The sequence below is a fragment of the Dunckerocampus dactyliophorus genome, chromosome 2, assembly GCF_027744805.1.
Source record: "Dunckerocampus dactyliophorus isolate RoL2022-P2 chromosome 2, RoL_Ddac_1.1, whole genome shotgun sequence".
In the NCBI taxonomy this organism is placed as follows: domain Eukaryota; kingdom Metazoa; phylum Chordata; class Actinopteri; order Syngnathiformes; family Syngnathidae; genus Dunckerocampus; species Dunckerocampus dactyliophorus.
Genome location: NC_072820.1, coordinates 16643291 through 16668268, shown reverse-complemented (window position 1 = coordinate 16668268; position 24978 = coordinate 16643291). Strand labels below are relative to the sequence as shown.

The 24978-nt window shown below is 39.9% G+C and overlaps 2 protein-coding genes across 5 annotated transcripts in view; one reads left to right on the top strand and one right to left on the bottom strand.

The window, feature by feature from the left end:
* sntg1 (syntrophin, gamma 1) overlaps positions 1–24636 on the top strand; it is a 78838-nt gene extending 54202 nt beyond the window's left edge. For 2 of the 3 annotated variants that reach the window (XM_054758948.1, XM_054758939.1), the window contains 2 exons: positions 256–366; positions 436–6046. In XM_054758948.1, the coding sequence (XP_054614923.1) occupies positions 256–366; positions 436–618 (294 nt within the window). In that variant the 3' untranslated portion in view covers positions 619–6046. Of the gene's footprint in view, positions 1–255; positions 367–435; positions 6047–21744 lie in introns of those variants that run through there. The other variant, XM_054758956.1, reaches the window with a different exon arrangement.
* Positions 5428–22883, bottom strand: pcmtd1 (protein-L-isoaspartate (D-aspartate) O-methyltransferase domain containing 1). 2 transcript variants are annotated; one of them, XM_054758974.1, is made up of 6 exons: positions 22658–22883; positions 12853–13164; positions 12184–12286; positions 11453–11624; positions 9303–9426; positions 5428–9100 (listed from the first exon to the last, which is right to left on the bottom strand). In XM_054758974.1, exons 2-6 carry the CDS (start codon positions 13157–13159, stop codon positions 8718–8720), a joined length of 1089 nt encoding a protein of 362 aa, XP_054614949.1. In that variant the 5' UTR covers positions 13160–13164; positions 22658–22883; the 3' UTR covers positions 5428–8717. The 2 variants fall into 2 exon arrangements, with proteins under 2 accessions (XP_054614949.1, XP_054614942.1); XM_054758967.1 differs by having other exon boundaries at positions 12853–13307; positions 22658–22880.
* Positions 24637–24978: the final 342 nt, after the last annotated feature.

Here is a 24978-nt window from a genome sequence, read left to right as displayed (position 1 = left end):
TCCGTATCTCTTGTTGGTTATTGTTTTCACTATGCTGTTCTAACCTCAGCTGATAGTGATACTGGCCTCCAGAGGATTCTAGTAGCATAAAAAAATATGTGCAAGCTTCTCAGCTACACATTTAATGTTATTTTTATTTCCCTACTGGATGTAATAAAATGTATACAACACTACAAGCAGTGTCATGTCGAGTTACACATAAATTATTCATTCATTTATAAACAGGCGATGTGTGTCTGGTTGATAACATTTCAGGCAATTCTGTGGAGATACAAGTTCTCTCAGCTAAAAGGATCATCAGATGACGGCAAAAGCAAGATCAAGTTTTTATTCCAAAACCAAGACTCCAAATCTATTGAAGCAAAGGTAAAAGAACTCTTTAGATTGAGTCTAAAAAAAAGTAAAGATTACTTGGTTATTTATTTATTTTTGCAGGAACTGGAGTTCTCCAACCTGTTTGCGGTGCTTCACTGTATTCACGCTTTCTTTGCTGCCAAAGTGGCGTGCCTGGACCCCGTGTTTGTGGAGAGCCAGGCCACGGCCGCCAGTGCCGGCATTCCTTCTCTGTCGAGCCTCTCGTGCAATTCGCACACCCCCAATCTGAAATTCACCACTTGACGCAGCACCTCTGGATTAGTCACGACTCTGTAGCCTAAGATGGGAAAAAGACAAAAAGACTCCATAAAGACTTCCTCAGGAAAAAAAAACCTGAAATCGCCCATTACAGCCTTTCTGGGATGAAGCAGACAAAAAGACTCTACGGACGGACACCAAGTGTGCGATTTGAACATCCTTTTAAGCCAATGTCCTGGGACATTATTATTATTATTATTATTATTAATATTATTATTATCCACACATCACAACAAGAAAATGCAGGTGGTCTACTTTTGTATAAACGCTTATCGAGGATTTGGAAAGATATTTCTGCTCACTTTTGAGGAAAATGTAGCGGTTTACTTACACTATATGTACATCTCTTCAATTGTTTAGGCCATTAGTTCGTCTTTGCGTTTTTTGTATTTGTGACAGCTCTGAAAAATTTGAAATTCAGTAATATCTCTAAAAAATTACACGTGTTCTAACAGTTTATTCCTAGCAGGGTGACACATTGTGAAATATGAACACAGAACGTGACAAAGCGGTGATAAATAAAACGCGTTCACGCTCCCTGTCCGAACTGTGAAAATTCCTAGTGTATACAAAGCCGTCACAACAAACCACGTGACATTGTTCTCTTCTTCAATTGGTCAGGGGTGGGCGCGTAAGAATGTAAACAGGAAGAAGGACAGAGTAGTGAGGGAACCTGCGCCAATGCAGCAAAAATTGTCCTTTCCCCGAAAACTTAAAATGTTGATAGGGACAGTGTGGAAAGACAACATTGCATCAGCAAACAGTACGAGTACATTTGAAGAAGAGTTGGCGGAGAACACGGTTAAAAGACGTGCTGTTTGCGCATGAATGGAGACTAACGATTAACGATTTACACACTAAAGAAGAAGATGCGTTCGGGTAAGTCCCGGTTACTACTTTTAGTTATGTCAACGTTATGCTGTTTAGTTTACTTACTGATGGGTTATTTGTCAGCTGGAGCTAATAAAGAACGGACTGCTTTGACATCAAACCAACGAACATGCTCTAATAAAACTGACATGTAAAGGCAACACTTTTCAGTCGAAAACAGCTGTACAAAACAGAAAAAGTAACTGACTCACCATGCAATTAATGCGAGCCCTCAGCTTGTAAGGTCCATAAGGGTATGCTTGGATAAGTTCGGTGTAGAAGAACAAGTCCATAAAACACCTTTGGAATGAACGGTAGGTGTTTTAATGCTTTTGTCCATACTAGTGTACCTCAGTAGCGGCAGAATATGTGCTGTTGATGTAATCACATTCAAAGAGAGGCTCATCTCTCCATTATAATCAGTAAACATGATTAGAAAAGTAGACGTTTACTTCCCCAACAATGTGTAAATAAGCATTGACCTTAAAGAATTAAGATTTTTAAGAAATCATCTGTTGACCTGCCACAGAGAAGTACTGTAGGTCAGGGGTATCCAACGTGTGGCTTGTTTTTTATTTTAAAAGTAAAATAAACCTAATGAATTTTTTTTAACTATTTAAATTAATCACAGCCCACAGTAGAACATTACACAGAAGGCAAAGAAAAATGACAAATGGCTCAAATCCAAACCAAAATGGCTGACTACCTGTGTGTCTTACAGTGAAGATTTTTTTTGTCAGATTTTCCTGGTAAGTGGACACTGGTGCCGGGTATTTTGCACTCTCTGGCGGGGGCGCTACTGAGCAAGGTTTGTTAAAATATGTACATTTTTGCCATGATATACATTGCAAGATTTGATAAGTTTTTGATTATGTTGAATCCCTCAAAAAGTTTCATTCAGTTGCCAAAACAATAACAAACATAATAATCGTAAAGAATAAAAGACGTTCCCTTTGTCACCCGTACCACGAAGCTAAGATGTTTTTTCTTTACATTTATTTCATTGCTTAGCCCATCTTGACCCACACTGGATTGATTTTAATGTGTTTTCATGAATTAAAATGTGAAGAGTATAAAAGTGGCCTCCACACACAAAAAGTTTGGACACCTCTGCTGTAGGTAGTATTCTCTACATCGTTTATTGTTAACTCTACGGACAAATTTAGAAGAAATTAATAAGCTATGGTTGTTTCCTTTAATTTCCTGGATATGTTTTGACTCCAGCTTGTAAATAAAGATAGAAATACACGAGAAAAGACTTCTTAAAGGTAAAGGGTCACTCAATGGTATGAGATGCCCCATTTTAAATAATTCAATCTCCAATCTTCACTTCTAAAGTCAAATATAAAGGAAAGAGCCACCAAACCCAGCATGTTAACTCTCAAGATTTAAATTGGGGTCATGATCGAGTCATTCACAGTTTTAAGTCCGGAGGAAATGAACTGTTTGTGCACGGATGATGCTTCTTGTGCTTTGCAAAGATCTTGGTTGGCATTATATAAGCTTGAAAAAACACAGGATTTAAAGAGAGTGGAGTGGATTTTATTTTTGTGGCAGATGTTTTATTAACAAATATACTGTGTCCTAAATTAATAAATTAGATTTTTTTATAACACGGCTTGCTTGTGATCCGTTTCATTTGTGTTTTGGAATGTCTGGTTGTATGCAAAGAAAGCTGATGACAAAATTACTAATATACTGTAACTATGTAATATGTACATTTATTATCTGTATACATTTTATACTTAATTAATTTTTAGTACTTTTGTAGCAATGTATATATTAAAGGGTCCCTGACAGGATTCATCAACTTTGCTTAAATATGTATATTGTTTGTAATTATGTTCTACATTGTTTGATTTTTGAAAGCGAATGGTAAATTCGCAAATACAACATTTACAGTTTATGGCGCCAGCCATGACAAACTAGCTCTCAGCACGGTGCCACTTTCGTAATGACCTGATCGGGGTAATATCGCTCAGGTAAACAAACATGGCAGTGTATGAGACAGAGGATGTTTACACTGATTATAGCGAGGATTTGAGCGATGTGTCAATAGTTTTTGAGGAGAAAAGAAGAAAGAAACCTTTGGAAATGAGATTGAGAACTTGCAGAACATGGACTTAAGCCTTAAGACATGGAGATGGAGTGATCGCATTCAAAACACAGAATGGTAAGTGTAAATTACTCTGGAGTTAGTGATCCTTCAATTATTGTTTTAAATCGGCTTCATAGTGAGCGTAAAGGGGTTTTATAGCCTGTTTTAATGGCAATACATGTGGCCTCACGTGGACAATGAATGTTCTCCGTCGCCATCGCCGCCCCCCCACACTAAACATATAGCTGTCTAAAGATGTTTATACAGTATGACATGTACAATGCTTTGTAGCCTTGTCGCTATCGTGGAATAGTGTTTAGAAGACTATGTAAACAATACATGACTTCCTGTGCCAACTTTGACATAGTCGTCGTTCTTTGTTTTGTTTTTTACCTGTGTACTGTCGAAATAGCATCCTTTTTCAAAATGCATTCATACCATACTTTCAAGCCAAATACTTCTTGTTCCTTCAAAGCAGTCATCGGTGAAATGATCATTGCAAAGCACAGAACTCGAGGTGTGCGTCCATCTGTTGCTCATTCTCTGCACTTGCTTTTTCCATTGTTGTCTTAAACCATCTTTTGGAAAAGAAAACAAACTTACAGTATCACTCGTATCACAGTAGCAGCAACACAACGTGTTGCCATGACTACTATTTTGATGAAAAATATACTGAACCAAGTTGACAATCTACTTCTACAATCTACCCCTTCTTTTATTATTAAGGGAGGAAAAAATCCAAACCTACATGGCCCTGTGTATAAAGTGACTGCCCCACTGTTAAAACATAACCTAACTGAGACTAATTGAGATGTACCAGTCTGGAAAAGGTTATAAAGCAATTTCTAAAGCTTTGGGACTCCAGCAAATCACAGTGAGAGCCATTATCCACAAATGGCGAAAACATGGAAGAGTGGTGAATCTCCCCGGGAGTGACCGACCAACCAAAACTACCCCAAGAGAGCGGCAACGACTCATCCAAGATGTCACAAAAGACACCACAACAGCACCCAAAGAACTGCAGGCCTCACTTGTCTCAGTTCATGACTCCACCATAAGAAAGACACTGGGCAAAAACGACTTGCATGGCAGAGTTCCAAGACGAAAACCACTGGTGAACAAAAAGAACATTGAGGCGTGTCTCAATTTGCCAGAAAACATCTTGATGATGCCAAAGACCTTTGGGAAAATACTCTGATGAGACAAAAGATGACCTAAACCCACACAAGTGATTTGACAAGAGAAAAACTGTTCATGCTTAGGGAGTATCAAACATTGATCTACCCTGTCATACATGAAAATCAATCCCACCTCTAAGAGAACCTCTAAGAGAAAAATGAAGAAAGAAAATGTGCCAGAACATGAAAAAAAAACTCACTTTTTATTGGCTTATTCATCTTGTAGTCAAATCTGCAGCCCTAGCAGAAGTAAAAAAGAAAAATGGGTAAAATAAAACTGATGATGTCATAAAGGGTGGAGGCCCTGACCTGTGAAATGTGGAGGACGCAATGTGATAGATGCTTTTATCGCAGTGCTCTCATTCTGTGTGCATGCAAGAACCAGTTGGCTTCCTTCTCCCGGCTTGTGCAAGTTTACACTGCATGAAATAGACACGAGGAGTTGGTTGGTTTGCTGCACAGTCACAGCGTGTGGCTAAATGCTGTGAGGCCTTCAAACGGCAAAAGGAAGAAACATTTGCAACCACATCGTCTCCTGCCTGAATGACTCCTGCACGGCTCCTCCGCCGCTTTATCTCTACCACCTTTTACTCTTGTCAGTAGACTCTAAATAAGATGGCGCCGTTAAAAAGACAAATGGAGGCAGTGTTTGTGATTGTGACCTTTTTATTTTTGTGCCAAACATCCACAGAGAAACAACACCATTTTCTAAATGAACTGCACGCTGCAGGAGGAATCCAACGGCAACACAATTTGTTTGGGCTCGTCTAACCAGAATTGCTTGCGAGTCATTGGCTAGACAGACGTCGGCGTGTGACCAAAGACTGAGGGTCAAAGTTCGCTTTAACATGCCATCTGATTGGCTAATAAGAAATTGTAGATAATACAGAGGAACCTCCAAAGTCAAACACCCTGTATGTTTGCAAAAGTTAGTAATCAAGGATTAACTCCACATATTCGATTTTTCCTTTTTTGGGGGGTGAGGCGCACACACAGCAGGGTGCTAGTGATGGCAAAGAGGAAAAGTGCCTCAGCAATACACTAATTAAACATGACATATCAACACACTGTAGCAATACCTATAAATGGCCACTAGATGACAGTATCACTCTTTCTGCTACCTCTCCATGAGGCGTCTGTTAGGGTGAGTAATTTCTGTCCTGTCCAGCCATTAGGGCAGATAGTATTGTTGATCTAAATGCCCTTGCGTTTTGTTGTCATGCAAATTTGGAGCGCCCGGAGCAGGAGGGGATAGAGAAGAAGAGAAAAGTAAACAGAGGGGGAGTGTGGGGACCAGAGGGGAGGGGGGACAAGACAGAGAGAGACAAGAACAACAGCAAGAACAACAATTGCGGCAACAATAACAAAACAACAGAAACAACCAGGACTACATCAGCAAATGTCTGTGACGGCCATAAATCCCATGACGGAGAGGACAAAATATCAACAACCACAGTGATAATACTGCATTGAAACAGTCATACATATTAGTAGTAATCAAATTATTAACTATGATAGTTAACAGAATGACAATAACTGTAATGCACACAATTGTAATAATTCTAATCATATTGCCGACATCACTGTAATAAAACCAACAACATAATAACACCCTGCTTAACTCGGTGTACGTATGTACTGTGAGTGTGTATATGTACGCGTGTACAGGTATCTCTGTATGTGTGCATGTACATAAATGCGCTCATTGTCTCTGAGAATGCATGAAAGGAGAGGGACTGCCTCCCACCACCCAGCAAGCACCGCCCCATAGAGCCAGGCCGAGCCCCCACCACCAGAGAACCACCGGGCCCACAGGGACGGGAAGAACCAAGACCAGCCCCCAAAGAGCTAGCCCTAAAATATTTTCGACTTTGGAGGTTCCACTGTACTATAAAATACATGTCTATTATTGGTCATTTAATAGCCGCAATGAAAATAAAATGAGGGCTACTTTTTTTTTAATGACATTTTTCCTCCTTGCTCACTTAAAGGCATTCTGATTTCAAAGTAAAAATACAGAACGTAAATGTCACATCATCACACACAAACTAATAATTTCCCCCAAAATCAAAGTATTTGTCATCATCATATGCAGAGAAAATGAACATTTCTAACACTAAATATATTTCTCTATTGAACAGACAGCAGTGGAGTTTTGGTGTACACAGTTGCCAGTGTGAAGTTACAGTACAGCAAGAAGGTGCTACAACAAACCCAAAATAAAACTGTATACTACTGTATATCCATGTTGGTTTTTTGACAAACATACACCTCAGCTTTTTTAACCGCTAAATAATGCATTCAAAGAAAGATATACAGTATGTGACCACAAACTGCTGGAATGTTCTTCCTAAAATGTGACGTTGGCACTTAAAAACGCCACCACTAATAATAATAATAATAATAATATACCTGTAACAGGAAAGGTCTGCAGATTCTATAATCCAAGTTCAATCTGCAGCACAAATGTTCACACAGTAAGGTGCTTTGTTTACTTTTACATTAAAAAAGGCATTTTGCATTGCTTTCAATACAAAAGCTAAGTAATACCACTTTACATTAGTCTCAATTACCGGTAGGCCTTTTTAATCGATTCATATAATACATATTTTGTTTTAAAATAACCCAGCCAGTCAAGACACTGGCGAGATTTTCATGCATTATCAACACTTGGATTATTTCATTGTTGTCTTGCTCCAATGCATACCACATCAAGTAAAAAAAACAACAACACACAGCTCCTTGTAGAAAAAGTTGTTAAAAGGTGCCCCGTAGAAAAAGTTTATGACACCGTGTCATGGTCTCTCTTACGAAAGGAAGGTAGAAAAACCCACCAAGTGCCCCCCACCCACTCGGCTTCATTATGAATTAGCTTGTTTCTGAAGGGGAAAGAAGGTTAAAGCTTCAAGATGGCTGCATTGCCACACACAGTGGAACCTACAAAAACGGAACACCTCAAAAGTGGTACAATTTGGACTTCGTCTTTGGGAAAAGTGCCTCAAAAGTCAACAATGCCGATGTGACAGAAAATGTGACATGGCTATCAATTACATCCTGTATCTAGTATTTTACCAAGCAGATGCTAATGTAAGTACACCCATTAATCCCAGCAGTACCTCCGCAAACACCATCCCTATCTTTCATTCGCTCAGGCGTCTTCAAAGGGAGAGGTTTTACTTTATTTTAGTCTCATTAAATAGCATTTGACTGGTCAAAAATAACTAACTCACATTACATTCACATTATATATATATATATTATACCATCAGGTATCTTCAAAGGGTGAGTAGTTTTACTTTATTGTAGTTTTCTTTAGCCGTACTATATAGCTTTTAACTGGTCAGAAACAAACTCACTTCACATATGACTTATGGGAAAAAATGTTTTAAATAATAACTTTGAACCATAGAACTGGTAAGTGGGTATGACTTGCATCCTGTGTACAGCAATACCTATAAAACGCCACTAGGTGACAGTATCGCTCTGCAAACACCTCTCATACGGTCATACTGTCAAGCGTCTTCAAAGGATGAGTAGTTTTACATTTTTTTGTGTTTTATTTAGTCTTATATAAAATGGTACTTAAACAACGTCTGTACAGTTAATAAAGTTTTTAAATTGACCCATTGGGAAACATTTTTTTTTAGAAATTAGAACTATTCAACCAGCATGTTCCACTTTACAGGTTCCACTGTACACATCTTGCTTTAGTCTGCAGACATCTTGGTGTGATCAAACTGAAAAAAAATCTTCATTTGTGTACATTATCCATCATTATTTTATGTACAAAATCAAAAGAAAGCAACCTATACAAAGGACAATGATAACATTATTATCCATTATGATCTGTGATGCAGCTGTCCCGTACAGTTTTGGCATCAAGATGTGGTGGAAATAATGCTACATTTGTACTGGAGAACAACAAAGGGGGGCAATAGTCATTTCTTCCTGTAGTAGAGTAAATATTCTTTGAGGGACTCCGGTAGCGGCAGAGCCATGATTTGGTCTCTAAACATGTTCGTCTGCTTGAGGATCTCAATGTCGCCAGCGTCTCTCTCCTCCTTGTCCTCCTCCTCGGCTTCCTTGTGCTCTTCCTCGCCGTGCTCCTCCTCGCTCTCTACCATTTGGGGGATGAGCTGGTTGCCCACGAAGACGTAGGTGTTGATACGGCGCCGTCTGCAGTGCCGCCGTTTGCGCTTCTGCGGGACCCGTTGGACCACCCCTCTGACCTGGCCCTCTTCGCCTCCTCCGGCCAGGTCTCTGAGGGTGCGGCGGATGTAGATGCGGGACAGATCCTGCAGGGTGCGCACTGTCACTGGGGCTGAGGACAAAGAGAGAGAGGGGACGCTCTTCTTCAGAGGCAACTTAAGTAGGTCAGCAAGAAACTATTACAACGGGAGAAGTCTGTCCTGCTCGAGGCCAAAGTCAGACGAAGCATCACTGATTTAGCTTTCCAAAGATGGACCGAGGCACACTTTTGATTTCATTTCATGTATGTGAGGACACAGGCCGGAGGAACTCACGCAACTGGACAGTGTCAGGCTTGTCCCCATCAGCTCTGCTCTGCTGGGCCAAGGGGGCAAAGGACACGGCCAAGATGTTCTTGCTCTCCCAAGTGCACTGGCCAGTCCTGGTGATCTGGGTCAGCTGCAAACACACACGCACACACGCACACACGTACAATTACATACACACAGACCCTCTAAAGTAGAACACTATAGGAATCCTTCTACTAGAGTATGTACTTTGTATACTCCTAAGACAAGAATAGCTGTAAAAGGCTTCTTTTTTTTTCTTGTAAAATATTGCATAATATTCCTGAATTTGTGCTGTTCTCGTTACCTTTTTCTCCTAATATTACGACTTGCAGCATGTCGAACTTTATTCCTGTATTCGTATAATCTTTGTGGTGTAATACTGTATTTCTGACTTATTCTCATAACATTACACCTTTTATTTCTCATATGCAACTTTCTTTCTTGTAATATTTATGATTTATTCTCAAATATACAGCCTTTTCTCTTATTTTCGGTCATTTTTCTTATAAAATGTTAACTTCCTTCCCCTTAAGTTTAGTGGTCATGACTCCACCATAAGAAAGACTCTGGGCAAAAACGACCTGCATGGCAAAGTTCCAAGACGAAAACCACTGCTGAACAAAAAGAACATTAAGGCTCGTCTCAATTTTGCCAGAAAACATCTTGATGATCCCTAAGACCTTTAGGAAAATATTCCAACGAAACAAAAACTTTTTAGAAGGTGTGTGTGTGTGTGTCCCATTACATCTGGCGTAAAAGTTATGCCGCATTTGAAAAACCACGATAGAGTGAGGGAGCAATATTTGAACCGCGATGTCGTGAAAGATGAATGTATAAACTGTACAGGGTCAGACAAAATGATCTGACACATTTGTAGGTTAAATAAAAGGCAAATAAAGTAAAGAAACAAAAAAGTGTTTTTATTTTCGAAAAGTACGTATAATGCCATTTTTTTCATATAATGCCATTTTGCTTTGTTTCTTTATAATGCCATTGTTTTTCGTTTCTTTTTCAGTTGCTGCCATGAATTGGACTGGTGAGCATCGTGCTTTCATTGTGGAAACGTTTATCAAAACAAACGAATCTGTAACTGCCACAACGAGCGTTCCGTTTGCACTTCAATCTTGGTAGACATGATCCCGTACCAGCTCAAAACACGATCTTGTTATGGGTTACCAACTTCACAGCTACTGGATCTGCATTGAGTGTGTGGACAATAATGGATCCCATTTGAGTGATTTCATTTTTAAAACATAATGAAACAGAATGGCATTATATGTACTTTTCCAAAATAAAAACACTTTATTTACCTTTTATTTAACCTACAAATGTGTCAGATCATTTTGCCTGACCCTGTATAATAAATATATACATGTATTTAAAAATAATATAAACTTAACTTTTTCTCTTCATTGGTAACCTTTTTCCCCTTGTAAAATTGATACTGAATTATTTTTCAAAATGTATTTGATACAATTTCTGATTGATTCTCATTCAATATTTTGTATTGTAATATTTACGACTTCTCAAGTCATGTTACAACTTTTTTGTGTCATATTTCTCACTTAACATTGCGACACGCTGTTTTATCATATTACAACTTATTTCTCATAATTACTACTTTGTCCTTATAATCTCCAGCTGTATAGTTGTAATGTTGTGATTTCCATTCTCCTCCTATTAATTTGTATAATAATAACCAATGCGTTTCTCTTGTATTAGATCACATTAGACATAAATACTAATGCAGCAGGTAATGAAACGTCCAGTGTGTTGATAGGACACAAAAAAGCCTGCTAATGTGAGAGGTGTGTGTTTAAAAAGCTATCAAGGTACAATTAAAGTGCACACAAACTCATGTTGCATGTTAATGTTATATTTTGTTTGGGGTGGGAGGTGTAATTAGATAGGCATACAATACAGCTCCATTAAAACCAGCCGATTACAACCTTTGGGCTAGATGTCATCGCAACAAGTCTGCAATAGTGCATGGATTAAAATGCCTTAGACTTTTACTGAATGACAAGGCCCTGCCATCCCCAAATATATCAGCACAGTTCGACATGAAACATTTATTATGCATGTGCAGCTTTAAAATGCATGCGAGTGCAGCGTAAAGCTTGCGTCAGACTCACCTGGTCCTCTATAGGCATCACCAGAATGCCGCCGATTTTCAGCAGCACTTTCATGTAATTTTCATGGTCTTTCTGCACCCCCGCCCCGCAGTAAATGCGATCGTACTGGTGGCTGTCTGTGGAGATTTCCAAGCAGTTGCCCACCACAAAGACGGGCTCGCAGAATTCAAACCTTGAGGGCGGAGGGGGAAAAAGCATATATATAAAAACATCTTCAGTGGTGTCCTCACTTCAACTTTAACTCGAGTCCACGACCACGGATCTGCGGCCTATGTCGGCGCAGCAAGATGATGCAGCCACAGAGATGCTCCTTTTCAACTCGCCTTCACATTGCATGTGAGTCTTTTAAATGGTGTAAAACGTTCAAGTAAAACCAGAATTATGATGAATAAATATTCTCCATGATTCTATCATTGCTTTGTCACATTATTTCTCATTTTTATGTGCTTTGTCAGCCAAAATAAACAGGGAATAAAACTTGAGCCACCTTCCAAATGATAGAAGAAAAGCTGATTATCAATCAGTCAAAGGATTAGAAGCAATTTGGTTGCGGGAAAGGGGGAGGTAAGCCAACACTGCCGTCAAGTAGCCAACTGATGCGAAGAAGCACATCATGTTTTTGAAATCCCTACACAGGCCTGACACGTCAATGATGTTACATTCAGCGCTCCTCGGGTGGACAAGAGCATTTTTTTGGGAACGTGTCACATTTGTTGTGTTGGCGTACTCACTTATCAAAGCTGTCGCTGTTCTTGATGAAACTGTCCAGTTTGTCTCTGGCGTATTCAACCACGTCCTTGTGGAGCTCCACACCGTGGTTCACACCAAACGGACCTGGACAAGCAATACAAATATGAACAATATTTGGTTTTGAATCAACTTTAAAATGGTTACTATGGCTCTCCAAATCTATAACTAAAAATACTAAAAATTATCTATAAAAATAGTCAAGTTCGCCTTACAGTTTACAGGGAAAAAACTGTTATGAAAATAAATTTTTCTTTGCGTGCATTTAAGAGTTTTTTCTCATATTTCCTGTTATCCACGTTAATAAACAATGTTTTTCATAGCATTATTATATACAGTAGGACATATCAGAACAGTAAATAAGCCATCTATGTCATCGATAAATCGATGAATCAAACGATTAAAAAAACAGTTCGATAATTATGACGCCCTCAATAAATGGACATGTGCATGTACGCGTGTGTGTTTCATCTGCTCGTCTCTGTGTGCCACACAGGCTGAATAACAAGAGGGTTTACTCTGCTTCAGAATGCATTTTTTTTACCAATAATAGGCCATATTGAACCACAAAACAGCAAGATTTATTAATTAAGATATTTTTGAAAAACGGTGATAGAGTGAAGCCGCAAAATTCATCCAGGGTCGAGGCTTACCAATGATGAGGCCCACCATGGTGCTCAGGTAGCCTGTCCCACTGCCCAGGTTGAGAAAAGAAAGTCCTGGCTGCAGCTTGAGGGCCTCCATCACTTCAGAGTAAATGCATGGAGCTGACAGGTGTATGTTGCCATGTTTCCACGCCAAGTCCTTGTAAGCGCTGTCCCGATAGCTGTCCAGATAATAGTCACCACGGTCTATGGCTCGGAATGCCTGCTCCACTCTTTCTGTGCGGATGTACTGCGCCTCTTTTAGGTTATCGATGAGGTCGTCGTTGTCCTCCCCGGCACTCACTGCTCCCCCCATGCCGACTGGTCAAAAAGTAAAAAATAAAAATCAAGCAGGACCAGAAGAGAAAGACTGTTCAAAATGTCTTCAATGAGGCATTGGAATTGTTGGCCGAAATATCCCGCCTCTGGTGTCACAAGGCTGTCATCTCCAGGCTGAAGGTGACCTGAGAAAGATTAGACAAGCATGTTATGCTAACATGTCGGCTAAGAACTACAGCATATGATTAGCAGCTACGAAAGAAAACTGCAGAATGAATACAGCCAAAAACATGCAAAACATAGCTACCTAACTAACAAAAAAGAGCTGATGTTAGCTGTCATTTTGGTTAGAATTCTCGTCCAATTCTCATCTTCAAAATGAGTGCACTTCTTGGCTGCAGGCCTTTGAGATGTAGTCAAAATGCTTTGGAATACATGCTTGCATACATGTAAAACAGATATTCTCCAAGTTATATAATCATCATGTGTGGCGGTTCGGGAGTAGAAGAGTTAGTGTGCGTTCACCAAAATTTGAAAAAAAGATTATTTGTGGTCCCTTTAATGTGGTTTGGTCAGCATTCACGCTTGTACTTTTATCAACGGGCCAAGTAAAGCTCAGTTAAGCATATGCATGAAGTCGCGCCTCGACTGGACGGTCTATGTGACGTACATTGTCTGACGAAACTCGTGCCACCAAAACGAGATGTCTTCCAGGTTACATACAATCATAGGACTTTTTTCTATGGTGGAATTTTTACCAGCTGGGATGTAACGAGACATCAAAAAGGTTTGCGGAGATGTGCTGCGAGGAGACGGCATTTCTAGCGACTTCGCCGAACCGTAATTAGCAACATGACCCCGTTTGTTGAAAACATCAGTGTGTTTAACTGCTGTAGTTACACTCCTGGGCTTACATTTAAAGGAAAACTGCACCTCGTTAAAAATGTTGCCCATCATCCACAATCTTCATGTGCGACATGAACACACCTCTTTCTCTTTTCTGTGTGTTCTAAAGATATAAAAACAGCTAAAAAAAAAAAAGACAGGTAATTAATGCATGTAATGGGACACATATTCCACCTACAAAGCTCGCAATTAAAAGACCTCCAAAAACCTTCAACAAAGTTTTGTCGTTTTATATGCATGCTGTGACCATGCAGTAATGGGTACTTTCATGATACCATGTAATACTTACAGTATTTTGCCTTATTTTGTTCATTTTAAGCATTAGCGTAACTTCTTTCCCGGGTGCATTGCTTTCACATAGCAACACAGAAACAAACGCCTACACTCAGCGTTAACTTTTCCAAACTCAAAAACTTAAACACAGCCGCAGTGGCGGCACCTCCAATATGTAGCGTTACCTTTCGGTAGTGGCGTAAGGCACTGTGAGCACGGCGCTCGCTGAAGCGCTGTGGGCGAGTGTGGTGAAGCTAGTCGCTAGCCAGCTAGTAGATAGCCGGTGTGGTGTGGCAAGGTGTCACTACGCCACTAATAAGCAGGGCAGCGGATGATGAATGGAGTGAGCGGGATGGGATGTGGGGGGGAGATCAAGTCATACAAGTATGGGGCCGCAAGGTTATGAAGTGCTTTGAAGGTTATGAGGAGGACTGAGGATGGGTGTGATGTGGTCAGAATATTTAATGTTGGTAATAATACAGTTTTGAATAAGCTGAAGTTGATGGGAGAGTTTCTGGGGAAGACCAGTAAGAAGCGCATTACAGTAATGAAGGCGAGAGGTGATCAAAGCATTCATGAGAATTTCTGTTGAGTGCTGGGAGAGAGAGGGTCGGAGTCGGGAGATGTTGAGAAGATGGAAGGTGTGAGATTTGAATGAAAGTGTGCTGTCGAGGATGACTCCGAGGCTCTTGACTTGTGAAACGGTAGGAACTAAACCATCAATTTTAATGTTGAGGGATTGGGCCTTGGAGGGCGATGACTTAGAGCCTACAAGGAGAACGTCACTTTTGTTGCCATTGAGTTTGAGCATATTTATGGACACCCAATTGGTGATGGCCTGAAGACAGTCTGTAAGGGCAGTAGGGGGTGATGTTGAACTGCGAGTGTCATCAGCGTAACAATGAAAACGAACGCCAAAATAACAAAAAATATTACAGAGGGGAAGAAGATAAATTATAAAAAGTAGGGGACCAAGGGTTGAACCTTGGGGGACACCGTGAATGATTGGTGAACACCAAGATTTAACATTGTGACTCTAAATAAATTGTGAACGGTTGGACATGTTGGAAGAGAACCACTGTACAGCTGTGCCAGAGACCCCAATGCAGGCTAAACGATCCAGAAGGACAGTGTGAGATATGGTATCAAAAGCTGCGCTAAGGTCGAGGAGAGGAGGACAGAGTCTGCTGCAAGGAGGAGGTTTCAGTACTTTAACTCTTTTTTTTAATGCTTCTCAGTCAGCTTTCTATTGGGTTTTGCTAACCACAGCTTGGTTTTGCTCGCATTTGGTGACATTGTATCTAGTGTTTTGGTGTGTTGGTGCTTGCCAAGATGTCCAATTAGAGACCCATCTCTCAGTCCGCCTGTTTAGTCCGGTCGTACTTGGTCTTGGAATGTATTGACGCTTGACCAAACAAACCATATTAGTAGAGCAAACTCACTACAATTCATTTTTATCAAACCAAACATGACAAGAGTGAGCTCACTCTTAGCTTGCAGTTCATTCATGTATTTGTGCCAAACTAGTTAAGATTGAATAAACAGCGCCTCTAATGGTTACAGCCAGGTACTGCACTCCAATTTGCCAGCAAAATCAACTCCACACAGTCAACTAAATTCTTAATGATCAATGAATCCATTATTATCCTCATTGCTCCAGGTATATCTGACAAATGTGAAATGATGATTTCCATTATTCACAAGGTTCTGCAAAACAACAGCACACTGCATGGAGTAAACACCGGAGTGATGATGCTCCTGTGTTTTGATACCCCCCCCAACTCTTCCTCACAGCCAGTGTTGCGTACTTCGTGATCCACATCTCGAATTTCCTCTCTGCCTCCTCAGCATCTCTCCCATCATCTGACTCAGCTAATAAATGACATTCGGAGGCCACTTGATAGCGGGAGGTCATTTTCCATCTCTCAAAGCATCATTGATTTGCAAGCCCAACTCCTCCTCCTCCCTTCCCCTCTGTCCGCCCTGCCATGCTTCTTGGTCCTTTGACTCGCTTCCAGTTCAAAGAAGCAAAAGTGGGTCAGGCAAAGTCTTGTACAAATAAAGCGCTTTTAGGGCCACTGCAGTACAGTCTTACGGGAGAAAATTGCTACTTTTAAACAAGCATGGGTGGACATTTTACACCTCAACAGTCAGGTGACAACACACAAGATGACCTCTCTTGACCCCTGACGTGTATGGAAAAGAGCTGGATGTGAACTCAGGGTCACGGCTGACAGCTCAGATCCGCATTGGGACACCTCAGTGAATCATGTCGGATGACCAAATAGATCCTTCGGCACAGTCAGCTCTTAAAGTCAACTTAACGTCACGGCACGTCTAATCCTAAGGGCTACCATCGTGTCTGCCGTTTCACTGTTAATTCCTTTAGAAGCCAAATGCCATATTTGTTAGTTATTGTTGTATATGCAAATTTCATTGCATCTTTTTAAATTTCTTATCAATCGAAACTTTTGTTGACTCAAATATTGTAAATTCAGTTGGAAGGAAGTTCGGTAAAGTAGGAGAGAATTAATGTTCAGATAGTTAGATTTAATGTAGTGGTACAAAAATGGTCTACTTTGTCTTTAAGAAGCAGGAGACGCTGCTGACCTACGAGGTTTCTTACCACACTGCCTGTGTTTTTGTTATGTTTGATATTAAGCGTTTATGTCAAGGTGTGTCAGCTGAGGGGTGTTACTTTACCCTGCAATGTATGATCTACAGTATATGTAGCCACTATGAGTGGTACATAGAAATTCATGAGATCAGTCAGTCGTATCAGTCAGCACAGCCACAAGCTCTTGTTACTTTAATGAATCCTGCCAGCACAGGTAATCTTGTCATGCAATGCTAAAATGACATCACTGAGGCCCCACAGGGGAACGCTCCTGGGTTTTTGTTTTTTTTGGGGGGGGCAGGGTGGGTTAAAAAAATTGTGTCCACACAATGTTGGATAAGTAAATGGTCACATCCACACGGGAACAATCATGGTAAGAAACAATGTAATATGTAAGGCACACCCACATGTAAACCCACTGTAAACAGACACACAGGCAGAACCACGTGACACGCCAAAACTATAAAAGAAGAAAGAACGCATGTGCACAGGGTCCGCCATCTTCCGCTTGTTCAGCTCGTCTATACGTACGTCAAAGTGGAATTACTTTTGCGAGTCACTTTGGAGTATAAGACAAAGAAAATATCAGTGTAGTGTAAGACAAAAAACATATCAGTTGAATGTCGACTGGGAGTCAAGCCCGTTGAAATATTAAGATTATGTTGGCTTTTCACGACGGCGCGGTGACATCATCATTTTCAGAAAGTAGTGGTCTGCCTGTCCACACAACAACGACATGGCGACGACATCAGATTTTCCCACTCTGGAATCAGTTTTTAAAAAAATACCGGTTCAGAGCACCCAGAACACCATTGCTGTGTGGATGAAAGGCTGAAATGATAAAATACTAAAAGGGAGATCCATTAGAATATTTATTTTCATTGAAAATTGTTTAAAGTGAGACTGAAAGACCGACTTCTTGTAACAACACACAAGTGGACAACCTCAGGATGTGGTGCGCAGCCGATTTCATAGAACCCGATGAGGGCTACTTTGAAACGAAGAGACTTTGTTGCGCTTCGGCGACATGTTCAAGATTGCAATGGCATCTCGATAAAGTGCTGTCTTGGCAAAGCATTAAGTCAGATGATTCTTAAGGCCTCCAAGCATTCTCTCCTTTTTTCCACCACATGCATCAACGCAATATATAGGACCACTTTATAATGTAAGGACCATTTACAATGCCCACTGACGACGTGCAGGTTCTGAGTGAAAAAAGAGGAGAGGCACGTTTATTCTTGCACCCACCTTGTATCAACCGTCAATTGCCACTCTCAACACACACAACACACTTCCGGCCTTCAAAATAAAACTGCTCTTTGTCACAATTATCTAATTGTGTAAACAAAATAAGGGTGTCATAAAAATATCTTATATTAGTAACACGATTGGAATTACATCTGTGACTACATCTTCCTTAATCACAAGCACGGGCATTACAGTTTGTTGAGGATTTTGTACCAATATGTGCTGAGGCTGAAATCCCATTAGAAAAGTTAGTCAAGCTACATCCATTTCTGAATTACTGGACAAAATGGGCCAATTATGCATTGCATCAATAAATGTAAGGATTTTTGCATTTTATTCATGGACATTGACATTCGCTAACCCAAATAGCACACACTCTATGCTGGTAAAATAAGTGCCATACAGCCATCCAGTTTCCTACGCTTATCCGGATCGCAGGGGCGACATTGCTACTCCAGAGAGATCCTGCCTGAAACCACACAAGGTCAACATGTTGGCGTTCCTTGCTAGGAATCTGTCAAATTAAGTGGCTACAGATTTGCATATGGCCTGTGGCTAGTCTGCACTTTTGTTTCCCTGATGTTCTTTGTTTGCCTGTTAACTCTTTCAATGCCAAAGACGTCTATTTTGACGTCTTTTCAAAAAGTAACGTTGACTGCCAAAGACTGACGTCTACAGATCAAAGTCTTGCTCATCTTGTGTGTGAATTTCTGACTTGTAGGCAATATATTTCTGTCCCAGTAGGGGGCAACAATTCTCTTTTCCTCCAACCGGCAGCGACACGTTGTCTATGAAGAAGACAGATTGAGGGTTGAGTGAGGAAAATGGCGAAACACATGCAGAAATTGAGCGGAGACAAAAAAATACAGGCAGCTAACACAGTCACAGAGCTTGTCTGGTGGTGGATCTGCCTGTAGTAGTGATGCGATCTCAAAAGATATAGGTGACATGGGTGATGTAGGTGACGTAGACACAAATGCAGTTGACAATGGCAGCCGAAGCAACAAGCTAGTGGTTAGCGTTGCTGAGCCATGTGGCGTGACACCACAGCCTGACACCGGAAGCAGTTCAGAGTCGGGTTAACCCGACACGGATTGTTCTGATGAGTGGCTGCCGTCTGGATCCGTCAGCAGCAGAGATTCATCCCCACATCCAGCACACCCCACCGTCACTTACTTGAATTTGTTTCTCTGCAGAAATAGCTCGTTTTCTCTGTTTTTGGTCAAAATCTGATGTTTTTGCTGAAACTACCCTATGTTCTACCGCCAATATCTAAAGACCCAGAAAGGCTAGAAACAGTCTAACAAGTCTAAAGTTTCTTTAGATAGTGTCAATGTTTATATGGTCCTAAAACTCAATATTCTGTGGATCTTTAAAGTTCAGCAAAAATGCCCAAAAACTCAGAGCAGTATGGAGCTCTCTGCTCTGAACATGGTGGCAGTCAATGGGTTGACGCAGGGGTCACCAACGTTTTTTCTTGCGAGAGCTACTTTTAGAAAATGAAAATGGCCACAAGCTACTCATTTTTGTATACATTATTTTCATACCTTATTTCAACCCAAACAAATCAAATATGCTTGTTTTACCAAAACATTCACATAATGCTGGTATCCACAACTCACATTTTATGTTTCAGAATACTTTTCTTTCTAGTGTTCTCACATTATTAACTGAACACCTAAATGAAAAGCAGGCCTGCGGGCGCCTCATGTGGTCGTGGGGGGCTACCTGGTGCCCGCGGGCACTGTGTTGGTGACCCCTGGGTTAAGGAATAATACACAATGTTCATTATTTATTGAAGTGCAATTTTGTTTACAGAGACTTGATATTCCATTTTATTTGTTTTTATTGTTGTGTGTGGTTTTTATTGGGCGTGTTTTTTTTTCATAACAGAGACTAGGTTTATTTTGTATTGTTTTTGCTGATGATTGTGATTTTTATTTAAGTGCAATTTTTGCTAAAAGAGATAGAGTCCATTTTATTTTCATTGTTTTTTTTGTTGCATTTATTGTGTTTAATTTATTTTATTTAAAAGCTTTGACATTCCAATTACAATGTTAAATAATCTTTACTGCTTTTGATACGATGTACTTGCATTATTATGCCATATAATTAATGAAAAAATTGTCTCAAACAAATTGTCAATAATATCGATTATCAACAATAATTTGTAGGACAATTATCGTCCTGCAAAACTTGTTATTGTGACAGGCCTTGTTGCACACCTACCATGTTTATTTGTTTATCTGAGTGTTTTAGACTTTTTGAGGTGGAAAGAGTCACAAATGAGATCTGTTTATTTGTCAGGATCGTCATTAGCTCTGCTCTTTAAAAAAAAAAAACACATTTGACTAGTAGTCGACTATGGGCAAAAGCTAACTAATCAGATTTGACTATGCAAATCCTTAGTTGAAGACAGCCCTAATGAAGTGTATTACAGATTTCTGACCAAATATGGCAAGTCTTGGACAAAACCAAAACATATGAGAATGGTCAGCTGGAGATTGTTTATATCTGTTATATTAGTGTAGGTCCGAAACAATTTCGAATCGATGTAATGAGGTGGCCTCATAATCGCAAGGCAACCTCTCCAATGGACTAAAAACGACATCAAAAACATAACTTTCCATTGTTTTGTTGACATTTGTCATGATTAATAGGATCACAAACAGCAGATTACACCTTGTTGTTGTAGTTCCTCTTACTTCTCAACATCACCGTTGTGTTTCCAGAACGATACAGAACTATAGATTGCATGAAAAACAATGAGCCCACATTGGCAGGTGTCAAATAAAGTAATAAAGTAGTATATTGGGACTTTACACTATAATAGCCACCTCAAAAAAAAAGAGATCCTCCACATGGAAATATTTATTTATATTTAAAACATTTGCTTTTATGCGTGTACTTCCCCTAAGGTGCTAACACACCCTTGATTACATTATGTGTTGTGTATTGACATCGGAGCAGTACATACCTGTTTTTATTTAATTACCAAAAGCTCATGTAATTTTAGCTAATCATGCTTGTCTTTTTGTATTAAACCTACAAATGTATATTCATAATGTCCTACTCACTCAAAAGGTATTTCAGAAATGACAAAAAAATTGTTAAATTTTGCTCACTCAATGCATAAATACGCCTATTTTCGCAATTAGATTCATTATTATGAGAACCTAAGCATGTTTTTTTTATATTTTATGATGTTTTCTAAACAAAATGTTGTGTTGAAGCTCTGTACATATGCTGCTTGTTAAAGGTAAACGGTTATGCCTGATTCTGCCAATGTTTTGTCTAGTTGTGTGGCTACGTGGCGTTACCATGGTTCCAACATCTTCCGGGTTCCATTAAAAGTGACACCTGCAGCCGCCATCATGTCGCTAGTCTGTCACGTGACAGTTCTGGAGCTAGCGCTTGTCTAAAACTAATAAATTGTGGTTTAAGTTTTTTGTGATGGTTTCTTGACAAAATGTTGTCAATTAAGATGTTCTAAATATGAGAGGTTTTGTCGTATTTACAAAATGTTTCTGTGTAGTTATTAAATGTCTATTTACCAGGCGTTTTTGTATTATTCTCAGATGTTCCGGGTCCCACTGAGAGTGGCACCTCCATCATCCAATCCCCTTGCTAGTTGACCACGTGACGTAGTTGCCACACAAGCCAGAAGCCTCTCAGCCAATCAAAGAGATCGACGACACAGTCAAAACAACAACAGCGTTTTTCATGACATGTCGACAAGGCAGCGCTTATTTATCACGGCTGTGTGTGTATGTCTGTGTTCTTTCACTGTTCAACCACAATTGTGACGAGTAAATAGAGAAGTAGGCATCGGTTCCAAACCAAAAACGGGGTACAATGACTGCATGTGTGCATTTATATGCAGCTTTTGTTCCCAAGTGGAGCAGAGCGCAGCAATAACTGCCAATTCTCTGCAATGCGATTAACCCAAATCTTTAGCAGCAACTGGTTAAACCGGTTGGTTAAAAAAACAGAGCTTTCAATGGCATCCCTTACGCATTGAATATCCAAGAGTGACGACAAGTCTAAGAATAATAGCAAACAAGATTTCGTCGATGCTCTTTCGAGTGACATAACTTGACTAATGTTTTGGTTTTTGAAGCCACCAGCTGTCCACATGCATATCTCAATGATAGTCGTGACGAAATGGAGAAGTAGCGACAATTAAAGATGGACGCCGCAAAGCTTAAATATACGACAGGGCATGCAATGTTATTCATGTGTCTTGACCATAAAGATAATAATGGACTGGCCAGCTAGCTAGCGTTAGCTTGCGGAGGGCCTGAGTGCGCCATCACCAAAACACACAAAGCAGGTTGGAACGAACCTGCAGATTCGCTTTCACTTGATAAGACAACCACGCTAAACATGCACTGAACACGCATTTTAACAAAAAAAAAAACCATTAATTATAATGTTGGCTTAGAAAAGAACCAAAACCTGTTAACTTGGAAACAAATGAACAATACTCACAACAATGTCGTGTCGCATCAAGTCACTGCTCGCCTTTGGGTGCAGTGCGGCGCCTCATGGAGGATTTTATCAAGATTTCCAGCTCTGATCAAACAGTTTTTCTTCTTTGTTGTGTTTGGGGTGAAAAAATGAAAAGAAGAGTTAAGCGGACGAGTGCTTGGGTCCAAGTGGAGGAAAGAACAGCTGACAGGATGTAAACACAGCTGGTCACGTGCTTTGGACGCGTCGAGAGAGGACGTCACGGTTTATTTATCTCACTGCTATCTGTTGCGTGCATTCAAGTGTTATGATGATAAACCTTGAGCTAGTGTCTGTGCAGTTATGTGTCTGAAAGGTGAGTAGTGGGGGGCGGATCGATCCGAATAGTACCGATAGCACGGCTATTTTTATCAGATTGATACTAGCTCAGTGAGATCAATATTTTTCAGTTCCCTTATATGTTTATTTTCACAAATACAGTAATCCTTCGTTTATTGCGGTTAATTGGTTCCACACCAGCGTGATAAGTGAATTAGCGATATATGAATCAATGTTAATGTGGAATATTTCCGCAGTTAGAGCATAGAAAACATGTTTATGACATTCTAAATACGGGTTTTAACATTATTAGAGCCCCGTATACATGAAATAACACCCAATAGTCACTTTTACACTCCTATTATTCTTTGTTTTCCATCACGTTGCTCAGGCTACAGAATCACTGCAGGGACATAACAGCCACCGCTAGCATAGCAAGCTACCGAGCTAACTAGTTAGCCTCTCCAGTTTATTTATTCTGAACTTAAAGTGTTTCAAACGAAGTGGGTAACGAAGGCAAAGAAAACAAAAATTTACCTCTGCCACACTTTTTGTGTTTTTGTTGTTGTTGTTGTTGTGTTGTTCATATTGTTACATTGTTGTTGTAGTTGTATTTTTTACAAACAAAATTTGTGTGTGCCTAAAATGTAATCATGATCGACAAACTTAAAGGACAAATCACACAATCATTCAATGAGCTTGAAACAGCTCAAGTAAAAAGTATCAGTATCAGAAAATACTGGCCCTGTATTTACTTGGTAACGATCCGATACCAAGTAAATATTTGAAGTATCGCCCATCCAAACTAAGGTTTTGTCTCACTTTGGAAAGGACTTATCACTTTACTGTATATGATTTCCTACGGGGGAATTTAGCATTTATTCCACAGAGAACATAAGGAGTCAGCTCACAGTGGATATTTAAGCTCATTAAGGTGATCAGTGTTTATGGTCTTCAGGCCCATTTTCATCATTTGTTAGACTTAATGCTGCTTTGTGGCCAAAATGTTTGTAGTTAAACCACTGCAGCCTGCAGGTTGTCCCATTAAGGTGAAGAATCTCTTTCCTCTCCCTAATTTGCTGTCTTAATTGTTTTACCACTGAAGTATTCAAACAGAAGTGCAAACCATTACAGTGAGGAGGTGCTCCATTCAGGTTCTTTCAAGTAATGTACTTATGTTTTGCAAACTGGTAGTTACTTACTGTGTGCTCAGTTATTAGGCAATATATTTTGAGCATGTGATCATTTTTATGAATATTGTAAGGTTCTTTATTATGTCCTTAAAAGTCATATTATTCATCATGTCATTGAAAAAAGCCGAAACAATACCTCATGTCGTAGAAAGTGAAACTATAACGTCCTTAAAAAAAAGTCACACTGTACATTCTAAGTTAGCATGCTGCCACCTAGCATGATACTGTAGTAATGCACACCAAAGGTTCGATCACACTTCTACAGCGATTTTCTGTCATGCCATGTAAAAGTGTACTTGAGCTAAAATGGAAAAAATCCTAACATTAGGCATGGTAGCAGCAAGCATGGCCAGAAGTGTAATACTATTGTGTGTGTGACAGTTCATATATGCAAACACGCTTGCTTAAATAAAGATATTAGAAACACTGCCTCAAGTCTCAGGGCTGTCATTTACAGGCTTGAGACGCGACAGCCTGTCATGTGACTTCAATCAGATTGACAATAATTGGATTCACCTGCCATCGTAACAATGAGTAAGCAGATTCATTGTAATTCAGGGCGAAACTTTGCGCAGAACGATTCGAGATAATGACTCCAAAGAACGGCCCGAGGTCTTTGTCACCGCAGGCACGTGCTTATGTTGTGAGTTGCTATTCAATTCGCAACCTCCATTTTATATGGAATCACAGGAGTGCCAAAATTGAAAGGGACTACGTGCGGAAATACAAAGAGAATCAATAATAGAAAAATACACAAACGTGGAAATACAAAGAGAATCAATAATAAAAATATACATACAAGTGTAGTCATATTTTTTACTATTTTGTTTT

Excerpts from the sequence above, each read along its gene's own strand:
- pcmtd1 (XM_054758974.1), bottom strand. The coding sequence starts at position 13,159 with ATGGGGGGAGCAGTGAGTGCCGGGGAGGACAACGACGACCTCATCGAT. Across the intron at positions 11,625-12,183 it reads AACAGCGACAGCTTTGATAA|GTTTGAATTCTGCGAGCCCG; the intron begins GTGAGTACGCCA and ends TCCGCCCTCAAG. Across the intron at positions 9,101-9,302 it reads GCCTGACACTGTCCAGTTGC|CCCCAGTGACAGTGCGCACC; the intron begins GTGAGTTCCTCC and ends CTTTGTCCTCAG.